This window comes from Oncorhynchus nerka, linkage group LG13 (assembly GCF_034236695.1).
Source record: "Oncorhynchus nerka isolate Pitt River linkage group LG13, Oner_Uvic_2.0, whole genome shotgun sequence".
NCBI classification, from domain to species: Eukaryota; Metazoa; Chordata; class Actinopteri; order Salmoniformes; family Salmonidae; genus Oncorhynchus; species Oncorhynchus nerka.
The window spans coordinates 37550739-37566163 of NC_088408.1; the positions used below are offsets into that span (position 1 = coordinate 37550739).

The 15425-nt window shown below is 45.9% G+C and overlaps 1 protein-coding gene across 16 annotated transcripts in view; it reads right to left on the reverse strand.

The window, feature by feature from the left end:
- Window positions 1-161: 161 nt before the first annotated feature.
- The window catches only part of tab2 (TGF-beta activated kinase 1 (MAP3K7) binding protein 2), a 68986-nt gene continuing 53722 nt past the window's right edge, over window positions 162-15425 (reverse strand). Inside the window, exons 2-8 of one of the 16 annotated variants that reach the window (XM_029676956.2) lie at window positions 10101-10296; window positions 8288-9995; window positions 6910-7070; window positions 6125-6215; window positions 3667-3762; window positions 3198-3302; window positions 162-2196 (exon numbers count right to left, since the gene is read on the reverse strand). In XM_029676956.2, the coding sequence (XP_029532816.2) occupies window positions 2084-2196; window positions 3198-3302; window positions 3667-3762; window positions 6125-6215; window positions 6910-7070; window positions 8288-9995; window positions 10101-10202 (2376 nt within the window). In that variant the 5' untranslated portion in view covers window positions 10203-10296 and the 3' untranslated portion in view covers window positions 162-2083. Of the gene's footprint in view, window positions 2197-3197; window positions 3303-3666; window positions 3763-6124; window positions 6216-6909; window positions 7071-8287; window positions 9996-10100; window positions 10300-15425 lie in introns of those variants that run through there. The other 15 variants (XM_029676959.2, XM_029676958.2, XM_029676957.2 and 12 more) reach the window with 15 other exon arrangements.

The following is a 15425-nucleotide window of genomic DNA, read 5'->3' on the forward strand; positions in this document are numbered from 1 at the left end:
AATGATCCAAAGACAATTGTCATCACGTCACCACAAGCCAACAACCAATGGAATGGAATCAACATGTAGAGTATCCAATAAGAAATCCAGAATAGATTTTTTTCATTTTTCTTTTACAAATAACTTCCCAGCTAAAATCAAAAACACTTTAGATATCCAAATTATTTTATTTTGTTTTATTAATAAAACAAGTATGAACTGACTCTTCACAACGAGCTTTGCAGATAAAGCTGAAAACTGGGTTTCTTTGGGGGTTTTAGAGAAAAAGAAAAAAAAAACATGACATAAGTGCTTAAGAGAGACAAAGAATTTAGCTTCTACCTAATTGTTTTTTTTAAACAATATACTATGCTTTGGTAAAAAAAAAAAGAATCTTGATTTGTGACTGCATACATAATCAATACAAATGCCAATCTAAGGCATTAATGTAAGGCAACATGTAAAAAAAACTTCACAAAGAATCATAAACTATTCCACAATTAAGATAAAATCATTACAATGGTAAACTTTTAAACCATCCGCATCAAACAAAAGCTTCACAGGACAAATGAAACAAAAATAAAAACAAGATACAAAGAGGACAGTCACCATTTTGTCTCACTTTACTAGAAATGTAAAGATGGCACTGTCCTTGTCGTCTTTTTTTTGGAGGATATATTCTAAACTTCTGGCCAGGAGGAGATATGGTAAAGCACATACCTATATAAATATCTGCTGATTTGAAACAGGAATACTTTAAAACATATTCATTCTGATCTTTGGAACACTCTAGAAAACCCAATTTATACTGCATAGCAAAATACTCTGATTTCTGAAAGCCCTCGGGAAACAGTTGCCTTCCACCAAGCTGTACATAGACAACACCTTAATACAATTACCAAAGTCTTTTCTTCCATCCGATTTGAAAGCGTCTATTTTGATGCAAGTTTTAGGATGAACTGAAAAATTCATGGGTCTCGTGACACTGAGGTGTAAAAGTCCCCAAATATTAAACCTACATTCCAGTTGTCAGATAAGATGTAATTCTGCTTCTGAGCTTTTTTTTCACCAGTCCAAGAGCTCTGGCATCCTAGAAAACTCGTCCATCTCTCGATTTTGCCGCATCTGCAGATCGTACACAGGGAAATCTGCATTTACACAAGCGATGAACAACAGACGGAGTGAACGAAGCTTCAGGACTGCAGAGTTTTCATACAACTGCTCCCCCCCCCCCCCTTTTTTAACACGATACTTAAAATTCTCACAGAAATCAAGTAAAGAGCTTAAAAGGGACACTGTGCTTATTGGTTTGAAAGAAAATGGAAACAAAACAAAGTTATTAAAGTCTATAAAGCTATACTTACAGGAAATACAAGTGTTTCATAGTGTGAGGAAGAAGGCATTTAAGGCACATTCAAAAATTATGTACAGTAAAAAGCTCAGGGGTATTTCCTCCCCCTATGTACTGTACACATAAAGCATGCAATTTATTTTCCGTTCTTTTTACTGTAGATTGAAGAGATTGATAAAGGGACACTACAGGGGAGAACGAGAGGCAGGTTTTGGTGGCAGAAATAACACTGAGTTTCCCCCAGCCATCCTATAGAAACAGAAACCAAACAAATAGTCCACAAGTAGTCTGTTAGTTTTCCCTTCAGGTGTGAGGTGACAGCTGACCAAAGTTCCCATTCCTGATTAGGCCATCAAAAATCAGCAAAGGCACCCATGTTGGTTTTCGTGCGTGTGTGTGTGTGCCCTCACACTGCAGGACACCGATAATACTGTATAAGGAAGCAGCGAGGCATCCCCAGGGGTAAAGTCGCCCGTCGAGCGTTGAGCAGGGAAGGGGGATGACCCCACGCATGCAGAGACTCCAAGGTGAGGTAAAGTAACACAACCTGTAAACACTATCCAGTCAAGCCTTCAGCATTCTACAAACCTCGGAGGAGGGGGGGGGAAGAAACAGGCCCAAAATGGAAAAAACTACAAACCCTGTCCATACATTTTCTTACCACTAGCAAAAGAAAAACCTTTCAAATCTAGTTTCTTTGACTCTCATAGAAAAGTGGAGCAGGGTGTTGGATATTGTCGGCGTCTTTGTGGCTCAGAAGTGCCGTGGGAACTCGCACTGTTCACAGCGGTTGAGGGCGGGGTGGTTGAGGAAGGTGCAGGCAGTGCAGCTCCACTGCGTACCCTCGTCTTCCTCCTGGTCTGACTCTGGATAGAAGGGAGGGAAAGAGAGAGAGAGAGAGAGAGAGAGAGAGAGAGAGAGAAAGAGGCTTTAGTCACCCAACAGACTACAGAGAAACATACAGACATACAGGCAGCTGCAGGCAATGAACATCAATCAATGTGTTCTCAGACTGTCAAGGGTGAATCAATGTGTCAATCAATGTGCTGGTTTGTTTTTCAGCAATAAAAAATGAATTTTGTCACTGCACCACTGATGGTTTGAGTTGGCAGTTGTTGGTAGTTGCTGAATCACTGTGGTTCTTTTACCCTCCAGGATGTGTATTGCACAAGAAAACGATTAAAGGGGCAAGCCGCAGTTGAAACAATAAAAGCATCCCTCTGCTTTTCAGTAAAAAGCAGAGGGATGGGCCTGGAGAAATACAACCACTCTCAAATTCATAGACAGAGCTATGGATGCAAGTACTGACCATCGAAGATATTAAAATGATAGATTTAACCATGTTGAGACTACAGTGTTTGTTTACATGCATTGTGTTTACATTGGAGTAAAACAAGCTTATTCTTTGAGTTTTGATGGGGTACAACAGTTGAAATAAGCTCCTGAGGCATTTATAAGTTATATTCTTCAATAATCAATGGGTATATATCATTAGTTTATATATATATATATCATTAGTTTTTTTTCATTAGTTTTTAAGTCCAAAAATGGGATGTAGCAACTGCATATTGCCCTTTTAATGCTAAGAAAGTATCCGAGTGCTAAGAGAATCCTGTCAAATGTTCAAATAACAGGAAAACCTTTCATCAACAAATGTGCTGAAGGGATGACTCAAGTTATTTTCTAGTGGTCAATGGTGCTTTCTAAGTATGAAATGGCAAAGCGTTACGTAAAGGTCATCTGTTGAAAGATTGTTATGGTGTGCAGGTTGGATGGACAGGACTGACCCAGTATGACGGAGGAAAGGGGAGAGGTTGGACCACTGGGACAGACAGAGGGACAGACGGACAGAGCTACAGGTACCAACCCAGGGGGAGAGCAGCGGGAGGAGGAGGAGGGGCAGAAGAGGGCTCCATGGTTAGCGTGGAGGTGACATTAAATATTCTTCCGTCTGTCCCCTGACCCTCTGGCTCTGACAGGTCCCAAGCACAGGATGGAGGGAAGGAATGAAGCAAGAGACGGAGGCGAGGAATGGCATGAAAACAAAGATGACATATGCAGAGGTGAAAACAACACCGCAAGTATGAATGAAAACACCAATGATGCCAGGTTTTACAGATACTTGAATGAAAACACTTCGGATGAAAGGTAACATACGTGATGAGAATGATCTAAACAACGCAGATAGACAGAAATAACCCATGATAGAAACTATCACAAGTACAGATCTCAAGCCCCATTATCAATAGATATTCATCGATGAAACACCAAGAGAGGGGAAAGTGGAAGCGGAAGAGGTTGTCCAGAGGCGACCATGCAACCTTTCCTAAACTTACCAACACGTAAAGTACCTTTGGGTTTGGGTGGGACGGGACCTAGGAATCCAATGTTGTCATAGAAGTTATGAATTGCACTGGGATTAAAGTGGGGTCCTGCGACAAACAGGGCAGAGACATCATAAGCAAAACTGAAAGCATCAGTACGCATAGCATACAAACATATAGTTGAAGTTGGAAGTTTACATACACCTTAGCCAAATACATCACAATTCCTGACATTTAATCCTGGTAAAAATTCCCTGTTTTAGGTCAGTTAGGATCATCACTTCATTTTAAGAATGTCAGAATAATAGTCGAGAGAATGATTTATTTCAGCTTTTATTTATTTTATCACAGAAGTTTACATACACTCAATTAGTATTTGGTAGCATTGCCTTTAAATTGTTGAACCTGGGTCAAATGTTTCAGGTAGCCTTCCACAAGCTTAAGTTGGGTGAATTTTGTCCCATTCCTCCTGACAGAGCTGGTGTAACTGAGTCAGGTTAGTAGGCCTCCTTATTCGCACTCGCTTTTTCAGTTCTGCCCACACATTTTCTATGGGAAGAGGTCAGGACTTTTTGATGGCAACTCCAATACCTTGACTTTGTTGTCCTTAAGCCATTTTGCCACAACTTTGGAAGTATGCTTGGGGTCATTGTCCATTTGGAAGGCCCATTTGCGAATAAGCTTTAACTTCCTGACTGATGTCTTGAGATGTTGCTTCAATATATCAACATAATTTTCCTTTATCGTGATGCTATCTATTTTGTGAAGTGCACCAGACCCTCCTGCAGCAAAGCACCCCCACAACATGATGCTGCCACCCCTGTGCTTCACGGTTGGGATGGTGTTCTTCAGTTTGCAAGCCTCACCCTTTTTCCTCCAAACATAACGATGGTCATTATGGCCAAACAGTTCTATTTTTGTTTCATCAGACCATAAGACATTTCTCCAAAAAGTATGGTCTTTGTCCCCATGTGCAGTTGCAAACCGTAGTCTGGCTTTTTAATGGCGGTTTTGGAGCAGTGGCTTCTTCCTTGCTGAGCGGCCTTTCAGGTTATGTCGATATAGGACTCGATTAACTCTGGAATACTTTTGTACCAGTTTCCTCCAGCATCTTCACAAGGTCCTTTGCTGTTGTTCTGGGATTGATTTGCATTTTTTGCACCAAAGTACATTCAGCTCTAGTAGACAGAACAAGTCTCCTTCCTGAGTGGTATGACGGCTGCGTGGTCCCATGGTGTTAATACTTGCGTACTATTGATGAACAGATGAACGTGGTACCTTCAGGCATTTGGAAATTGCTCCCAAGGATGAACCAGACTTGTGGTGGTCTACAATAGTTTTTCTGAGGTCTTGGCTGATTTCTTTTGATTTGCCCATGATGTCAAGCAAAGAGGCACTGTGTTTGAAGGTAGGCCTTGAAATACATCCACAGGTACACCTCCAATTGACTCAAATTACGTCAATTAGCCTATCAGACGCTTCTAAAGCCATGACATCCTTTCTGGAATTTTCCAAGCTTTTTAAAGGCACAGTCATCTTAGTGTATGTAAACTTCTGACCCACTGGAATTGTGATACAGTGAATTATAAGTGAAATAATCTGTCTGTAAAGAATTGTTTGAAAAATGACGTGTGTCATGCACAAAGTAGATGTCCTAACCAACTTGCCAAAACTATAGTTTGTTAACAAGAAATGTGTGGAGTGGTTGAAAAACGTGTTTTAATGACTCCAACCTAAGTGTATCTAAACCTCTGACTTCAACTGTACATGCAACAATCACACATATAGCAGCAACTGTGTAGGAGTCACAGACCAATAAAGCAAGAGACTGCAGTCTAACACACAAAGACAAATAAAAAACTCAGAAAACAAAGCCATGACTCTTCACTCTTCACAAATCCATCTATTGAATAGAAGCCACCTTCAATTCTGAGCCACCTTAAATTCTCCATTCACCTGTGTGACTGTGCTAGCTGGTGTATTACTCCTGTCGGCCGTGGAGAATGGCCAGGTGGGCTATAAATCCCTTGTTACCAACCAGCAACAGGATGCAATTCAGGAAACAACTGGTAGTTAACATTACAATGGCAGCACCTTGACTGCGTGTGCCGAGGGGATGTGACCAGACCAGGCCTGGCAGAGGCAGACAGACCTACTACTGTACAGCTGAACACAGGTCATGCTTCCCCGCTCTGCTTCGCTCTGTTGTAGTCCACATTAGTTTCCCCTCTCTAGAGAGCTACCCATTATAACATACAGAAATATGACTAAACAATGAAATGTGACGACCCGGGCTATACGAAGGAGCCGATCTTAAAGCAACAAAGACAGCACGTTAAAACACCATGAACACACTGGACGTACAGCACATGCATGCACACCACACACAGAGAGCTGGTGTCACGTTCATCCCAACACCGGCAAGCACGCTGACAAAGCGCACCCCACGAAACCAAGCTGAGCTGCCTACCTCTTGTTTGAAGATCGATTTCTTTGGTTAAAAGGTCGATGTCAATCTGCAGTATCCTGTTTTTGCATCGTAACTGCTGCATTTCCTCAATCTGATAAGAGAGAAGGAAACAGGGTCATATAAACCGCCATTTACAGGCAGGCAGCAGCATGGTATGCTGATGAGGCACAGTGGAGGAGTAGAGAGACTGAGAGCCTCGGCACATGCTGTTCGGTACAGACTCACAACACAAGCCTGTAATAAGTCAACGGAGGTGCACGGAGCCAAGTGGGCTAACAGTGTCAGGAAGAGAGTTATCTCCAGGTCTCCCTGGCCTAGTGAATACACAGAAAACACAAGAGCTACTGAGTTCAACTCCAGGCTTTAAAATTGAACCTTCCACGTCCTCTTTTCGCGGCCCTGACTAACACACAGTGATCGTTGACTCCAGAAAAATGCTGATTCAACAGAAAACTCAGAGCACCACTTGATTTGCGGTCTGATATAGTTCAATAAACCCACAGCTGCACGCTTAACGTAAACCTGACATTGGGTGAAAAAATTCAAAGGGAGGGTGTGTGTTTTTTGAATTGCCCCAAAGAATCATGGTTTCCGTAGAAAATACATTAAAAATACACCACGCGACTCAGGAGCGTATTGTCGAGTCAAATTGCCGAAGAGCTCTACTAAGACAGTTGAATACAGCTGCTGCACAAGGAAAGGAACATTGATGTTCTCGTCGCTGTAGTATCTCTCTGCGGGAGAGTAGTGTGTGTAGTGGGAGAGCAGTGTCTGTGCGGACTTACCGAGGGGATTTGGGACTGGGAGTTGGATCGTTCTAGCCGTCTCCTAGTCAGGTCGTTCTCCATCTCGTTGACCTCCTCTTTTAGCTTCTCCAGCGTCCTCTTTTTTAACTCCAGCTCATGCCACAGCCGGTCCATACGGGCCTTCTGGTGAACCAACAGGGCTACAAGATACATAGTACACATTAACCCTGTGACATGGGGACAGACTGATGGCTTATCTCTGACTGCTGAAGTACATGCTTACAGCACAGGCTTATGGTGTGTTTGAAGAACCGCAAAAGCTAGATACATTTCCCTTTTGGAAATAACGCTACGTGCAGTGAGGCTGAGTAAGAATCATACAGTAGCATAATCGTTCTTCATTTCATGGCCTATTTTAGAAAGGGCTTCTGGGGGGAGTGAACAATGATCCCGGGGAAAAACTTGCACAAAACACATCCTAAGAAGTGTTACATTGTCTTATAATGCATTCATAACATGCTATATGCTATGAGGAAATTAGCCATCCCTGCTTTAATTCATTCATTCCCTACACAGAAAGACCAAAGTAAACAACAAACATAATACCCCCCCCCCCACCACTCAGAAGTAGGCTTTGTGTTTTTCCAGACAGACGAGGAATGCATGTAGAGGGCTGCAGTGGAAGATAAGGGGCAGAAGGCACAGCCTCAGGGCCGGGGAGAGAGAGAGGAGAAGCCCCACAGTAGTCGCAGCAGCAATAAGCGTCTAGCAAAGGCCACAGGCACCGACTCGCACGTAATCCAGTCAAAGTCCAAAAAAGGAAACGCTGCGCTCCAACACATTTGACTCACACCGCCGCAGTCCAAGGGCTGTCAGCGCAAACCCAGCATTATAGCAGCCGACTCATGCTCCAATCACACCCCTCCCCTATGCGAGTCACCTTCAACAATTCATCTGCTCCCTCAAATCAGGCTGAGATGAAGCAGGGTTTTAAGGCCAAGAGGTTTTTAATGAGACAAACGTTGACGCAATTTGGCTTTAAAAAAAATGCATTAGTGTCAATATTACGGAAATCAAAGTTAAAAGCAGGCATAAACGATACGCAATAGTCAAATGACTTTCTTGGCAGAATGCAGTGGAAAAGGCATTTCCTACTGGTGGACAAAAATGCATTCTATTCCTTACTGTCATGGGGGAAAGTTATTCTCAAAAGTGATGTTATGTCTCTTTGGCCACTTCACTTTTGTTGCACATGTGACTGAGGGATACCATAGTTCAACTTAAACAATTGCACAACTAACTGTATCCGGATGTGTGTTTGTGGGCGAGTGTCTATACTTCCTAGTGACAGACCGTGACTGTCGACAAAGCAAAGCAGCTAACGGCTGAGATTTCAGTAAGCCTGATCCTGTCTTACCTTGTGTGTATGCAGCGTCGTCTGAACCCATGCTGAGTCTGCGTGGCTCGCTGGGCCTCTCCCTGTATGCAGACAGAGGGTCTGAGAGATGATGGGGCTCTGGCTCTACAAAATGGTGGTCTGACGGGAGGCTGAGGAGGTTGGTGGCCTCAAAGGTAGGGGAAACGACGCCAGGGGACACTGCTGGGGGCTTGTTGGGGGACACTGTGATTTTGAAAGTGTACTTGGTGTTGGGCTGGGTGACCACCACCCTGGGCGAGGTGGCCGTGCCTGCCCCTCCCATAGACGCGCGGGACTTGGGTGGGTGGTGGTGGATGTAGGCGGGGCCCATGCTCACCTGGCCCCCCATATTCCGGGCTCCCTGCGAACCATGCGGAGGAGGTTGAGCAGAGATGTAGACGGTTGGAGGATTTCTGCCTCCACCGTCATCGTTATTAGCAGTAATGTAAAACTTGGGCTGGGAGCGAGAGCCGGTTGGGACCATGACGGCCTCGTCAGAAGGGGTGGTAGTAGCAGCGGTGGGCGGGCTGGCAGAGATGTAAACAGTGGGCTGGCTGCGGCTTAGGCCCGGGCCTCCGATGGACAGGGGGGTAGTGGTGGTGCCAGGGGCTGCCCCGACAGAGGAGGAGGATGACGGGCAGGAGGAGGAGGTGGAGGAGTTGGAGCGGGGGCTGCTGCTGGTGCGCAGTGTGGTCGTGGTGGAGTTGCTCCTCTGAGGAGATTCAAGTTTGATCTCTATCTGGTTCTTGCGCGGTCCGGTGGAGATGTTCTGGATGTTGTACTGGCTGAAGGAGGACATGCCAGAGGGCATGACCGAGGACGAGGCACCAGAGGAGGAGGCCTGACCTCCAGAGGGGGCCTGGAGGATAGAGGGGGCCTGTGGGTTGGTAGGGGAGCTGATGGGCATGTAGACATGGGAGGTCTGGTGGCCCTGTGACTGGTGCTGTGAGGTATGTGAGGAGCCGTGCTGGTGCTGCTGGCAGGAAGGGCCTGTCCGGGAGCCAGGCAGTGAGGTGGGATGGGAGATCTGATAGATCTGCTGCTGGGGCTGGGAGGTGGGGCTGTACTGGGCCCTGCCAGCCTGCTGCTGCTGGCTTTGCCGGGTCGTACCGCCGGGCTGGGTCACATAAGGCCTGATGTAGATAGAGTTACCCTGTGGACTGCTCAGTCCGGACTGTGTATGGGGCCCGCCGTGTATGTGCAAAGAGGTGGGGGTGTTGCGTCCCGTCTGGATGTTGGGGGCCAGGGTGACGGTGATGGGGTTGAAGCGGGGCGTCTGCTGGCCATGATGGCCCATGGACTGCCCTTTGCCCCCCAGCTGGTAGAGTCCCAGGTGCTGGGGCGGCTGGGGCTTGCGTTTAGGCTCCATCACGGCAAACACATTGAGGTTGGAGGGTGCCTGCACAGGGGCTGACTGGGGCTCCTGCTGGAAGAAGTCACTGTTGGGGGTCTGTCCTGTCTGGAGGGGCCCGTCACTCAGGCTGTGGGACAGAGTCCTGCTGCCGTTCATCCTCAGGCCGTCCCGTCCCGGGGCCGCATGCACATTTTGAAACTGAGACTGCAGGCCCAGGTTCAGCTGGGTCATGTGATTGCGGAGCCTGATGAAGCTGGGGTCGTCGTTGTTGCTGAGGTTGCCTCCTTCGCTGTACAAGTACCCCGGGCTCACCTGAGACAGGTACTCACAACAGGCGTCCAAATTGTTGTCGTTCTGAGGAAAAGAGAAGCTTCAAAATCAGTCATTTGTGATATATCAGTTAAATATATTTTGGTGGGTAAAACCTATGGATTGGAAAGGAGGATACCCCAGACTCACCTGCAGAACACACTGGGAAACAACACCCTCTGGAACTTCAGGGAACTTCTGGCGCAGGTCGTGCAAAACCCGGATGTCAATCTGGTGGCTTCCCTGGGCCATTCGTGTACTGCCAGGTCAGGACTGCTCTGCTCGCTCCGTTCAGCACACTGACGACGCCTCAGTGGTGGCAGCACCTCAGCCACAACTTGAGCATCTTCTGGAAAACAGACGCTTCGGTTAGTCGCCCCCAGTTGTAACTGAACAGACACACATGTAGCAGTTTCTGGGTTTCCCTACTATTCTCATACACACCCTCTCTTGGTCTACACAGAGTAAAGAGACCGTGTGTACTGTACCGGTACCAGACTGTGTTTTGAAAGTATGTTAATGACAAGGTAGGCCTATGCGTGACGCAGTGATAGGGAAGGAGGGAGCACACAGCAGCCTATTCAAACTTCATACTGGTGAAAAAACACCAGTCAGACATTTTGAGGTCGCCTGTTTCGTCACGGTGGGGGGAGCTCTCAAAACAATATTTCAGAAATCCTTTTTAAAATAGGAAAGGCTTTCATTTTCACAGCCCTTCCCCTCCCCAAAATCATCTTAATAAAAGAGTAGGAAACCACCTCGGACTATTGAGGAAGCGAAAGCCTTTCCAACCGATCTTAACGTCAACATTGTCTTATTAAGGACAGAGCAGACCCAAACAGTAGCTCCCAGAACTGTAGCAATCTGCACACGATCGTCAGTTAAGTCAATGCTACAGAGGAGCTTTGAGGCAAGCAAAAAACCACCGCTTTACCTCCGACAGACCAGCGTCATTCACACTGAGCGACAGGGCCACACGGTGTGGATGATGCTGACCTTCTCAAGAGCACGGAATTGAGGGTCTTTTGACCCTGGTGAATATTTAGCCTAGATATACAGAGTCGTGGAGAATAGTGGATGTTCACGAGAATAGCACAGCGTAGCTTGGTTAATGTCTTTCGCACATGCCTACACTCTGGAGCTATTTCTAACCGCACTCAATCAAAACGTCCTCGAGCGGGAGGCTCAGAATTTGCCAATTCAAAACATTGCGCTGTAGGCCCCGAAAAAACCTGCAGAGATGAATCCAGTGTGGGTGGAGGATGAGCATTCTGGATTCTCTCAAAGTTATAGGTCCCTTGATGGTAATCCAATCCATCAGATTGGACGTCGGGCCAAATTAAATCCAGAAGCGACTTTAAAAATATTAAACACAAAGTATGACCGTCTGATAAGAGGAGTGAGACATTGCAGCTTTGAGGCACATTACTCCTGTTGTGCCAAGGAAATGACATAGCAAGTAGCAGTGCTAACTTATCTGAGCTGGGAGCATGTGTAATGTCATAACTGAGGAGATGTCAATCTGGATGACAAAACATCCCACCAGAACTGATGATAACAGTGGGAGGAGTCACAGGGCTACTGTCAGAAGAGGGAGCCAGCAGCAACAGGGCTCTGGAACAGCCTGAGACTGACTCAAACGAGACCGGCTGGGATAACATCTGAAAACTGGCAGGATATTGACTTGGATGATACAATGAAACAACTAGCCCGATCGTGACACACTATTGCAATGTGTCCTCACATGAGAAAAACGTGTAAATCATGTTTCAGAGAGTGAGACACAGAACAACAAAGGCTGGGTACATCATTTTCTTTCAGCCCAGGCACTCAAACTGTCAGTCAATGCCTTCTTTTGCCCTTTGCAATACAAGGAAATGGAAGGTTTTGCAATCACACCAACCAGACTGAAGAATTCATTTCACTGCATAAAAAGATGAGCAAAGGAGTAAGCAGGAAGGAGAGGCTCTCTCTGCAAATACAAACTAGAGGAATATAAGTTTGCCATATCACAGATGACATGTTTGGAGAAAACGTAACCGCCTCCAGCTAATAAGGTCTATGGAAAACAAGGCTTTGATGTTTCAATCACCGAGCCAAAGCTGGGGCTCCTCAACACTACTAACACAAATCTACCTAGTGTGATTTAAAAACAGGAGCATAGGTCAGCCCAAAGGGCATAGTGGTGAACTCTTATGATCCACCATTCAGGCTCTTTTCGTAGGCTGGGCTGCAGGACTAGTCTGTCTGTGGGAAAGGAAATTCACTACTTGGCAACTGACCCAACTACAGGTCAACATTGTGGTTAGAGTTTTTTTCCAGCCTTCAAAAAACAAAAAAAGGTCCACACTTCCTTATTGCACATAATTACAGCCCAAAAAGAAAAGGCCCTGGTTTGGCTCAGCTTCACAGCCACTCCTGGGCCTGTGGAGGGAGGGAGCAAAGGGGGGGGGGGGGTGGTCATAGGTCCTGAGAGGAGAACTATGGAACCAGGGAGATAAATAAACAAAGCTCCCATTGCAGAGCTGTTATTCCCAGTGCCAGAGCACTGACCCGCAGCTCCAGGCTAATTTCTGGAGGTAACAGCCCCTGCCACGCTCTTGTCAATGGACTCATTCACTCAGTATGAGTGGGTGCACCATAAAAATGTCCGCTTCAATTAGAGAACAAATGTCATGGGTCTTAACGATCAATGCACAGGAGCCTTAAGTGGAGAGATTGTAACTGGACACAGTGCTGTCGCAGCATTCCTGACATTTTTATTTATTTATTTGACCTTTATTTAACTAGGCAAGTCAGTTAAGAACAAATTCTTATTTTCAATGACGGCCTAGGAACAGTGGGTTAACTGCCTGTTCAGGGGCAGAACGACAGATTTGTACCTTGTCAGCTCGGGGATTTGAAATTGCAACCTTCCGGTTACTAGTCCAACGCTCTAACCACTAGGCTACCCTGCCACCCCACATTAAAAAGTCATGGCAACTAATATATATTCTAAACAAACAAGTTATAGCCTACTTCATCTATGTCATTTTATGTTCATATGGAGATGATGAATGCAACTTTGTTACAACCTGAGGTGTGTTACTTTCCTGATCTGGTGTGTAGCTGCAGTAGGTAAAGTTCACAGCTTCTATAAATGAGAACCTGGAGGGTTGTAGGTCCAAGGTAACCCTATTTGTGGGGATCAGATATCATGATATATGGCCAGCACATTTTACTCTGATTGATAGAAAATAGAGGCCCACTACGCAGCCAGCCAGCCTTTCCCTCCATCAGTGCCCCGTGCCTAACACACCTTTCAACACGGCCAGTCCCCTAGATTAAACCAGCTGGTACATCTTCTGGTTTATGCCATCGACACGCCAAGGCCATTACCACGGTGAAAATCCCTATAAATCCCACAGTCTTCAATCAGAGCAGTCCTCTGCAGCGTCAGGCACCAGGCAGCAACACGGCTTGGAATGTCTAACTACCTCGCAGTCCAGCGAAATTTAAACAAATAAAGGGACTAATTGGCAGTGGACGCTCTGAGGCCTGCTGGCAGGGGCCCCAGTACTCCAGTGTGGCCACGTGGTACACACACACACACGCACGCTACCGTGCAAACACACATCTGCTGTGGGTCAAGGTACGACGACCGAATCATTCACTTCAATATTTGGGGCCAAGCACAATTGTGAACAAAGGAGTGTTGTCAAATCCTCAAAATCTGTGCTACACCTGAGAGCTTCAAGGCCTCATTCAACAACCCAACATTTCTAACTATCCAAGGAATATTTGAACATTGGAGTGAGTACAAGAAATCCTATTCCAAATACACTGAGTATACAAAACATCAGGAACTCTTTCCATGACATAGACTGACCAGGTGAACCCAGGTGAAAGCTATGATCCTTTATTGATGCCCCCTGTTAAATCCACTTCAGTGTACTGTAGATGAAGGGGAGGAGACAGTTTAAAGAAGGATTTTCAAGACAATTGAGACATTGATTGTGTATGTGTGCCATTCAGAGAAGGCACAAAATATTTAAACTGGGTATGGTAGGTGCCAGGCACACTGGTTTGAGTGTGTCAAGAACTGCAAAGCTGCTGGGGTTTTCACGCTCAACAGTTTCCTGTGTGTATCAAGGATGGTCCACCACCGAAAGGACATCCAGCCAACTTGAGACAACTGTGGGAAGCATTGGAGTCAACATGGGCCAGTATCTCTGTGGAATGCTTGACACCTTGTAGTCCATGCCCCAACTATTGGAGGCTGGTCTGAGGGGAAAAGGGGATGCAACTCAATATTAGGAAGTGGTTCCTAATGTTTTGTACACTCAGTTGTATATTAAGTCCATTTAAGCAGCAGCTCATCTGAGAAATATTAGTTCATGTTTAAAATATTTACAAATGAGTCCCATTTTGTTGTACTGTGGTTCAGACCACCGTCAACAGCTTGTCTTAAAGGGTAGGTAAGGAAGCATGAGTTTTTAGTCACCAAAGTAACAACACAGTGTGGTCAAAGACTTAGTAACTTAGTTGTTGTCACGATCTGGTTACCTATAACTACACTGCTCAAAAAAATTAAGGGAACACTAAAATAACCCATCCTAGATCTGAATGAATGAAATATTCTTATTAAATACTAAATACTTAAATACTTAAATACTTTACATAGTTGAATGTGCTGACAACAAAATCACAAAAAAATGATCCATGGAAATCATATTTATCAACCCATGGAGGTCTGGATTTGGAGTCACACTCAAAATTAAAGTGGAAAACCACACTACAGGCTGATCCAACTTTGATGTAATGTCCTTAAAACAAGTCAAAATGAGGCTCAGTAGTGTGTGTGGCCTCCACGTGCCTGTATGACATCCCTACAATGCCTGGGCATGCTCCTGATGAGGTGGCAGATGGTCTCCTGAGGGATCTCCTCCCAGACTTGGACTAAAGCATCCCCCAACTCCTGGACACTCTGTGGTGCAACGTGGCGTTGGTGGATGGAGCGAGACATGATGTCCCAGATGTGCTCAATTGGATTCAGGTCTGGGGAATGGGCGGGCCAGTCCATAGCATCAATGCCTTCCTCTTGCAGGTACTGCTGACACACTCCAGCCACATGAGGTCTAGCATTATCTTGCATTAGGAGGAACCCAGGGCCAACCGCACCAGCATATGGTCTCACAAGGGGTCTGAGGATCTCATCTCGGTACCTAATGGCAATCAGGCTACCTCTGGCGAGCACATGGAGGGCTGTGCGGCTCCCCCAAAAAATGCCACCCCACACCATGACTGACCCACCGCCAAACCGGCCATGCTGGAGGATGTTGCAGGCAGCAGAACGTTCTCCACGGCGTCTCCAGACTGTCACGTCTGTCACATGTGCTCAGTGTTAACCTGCTTTCATCTGTGAAGAGCACAGGGCACCAGTGGCTAATTTGCCAATCTTGGTGTTCTCTGGCAAATGCCAAACGTCCTGCACAG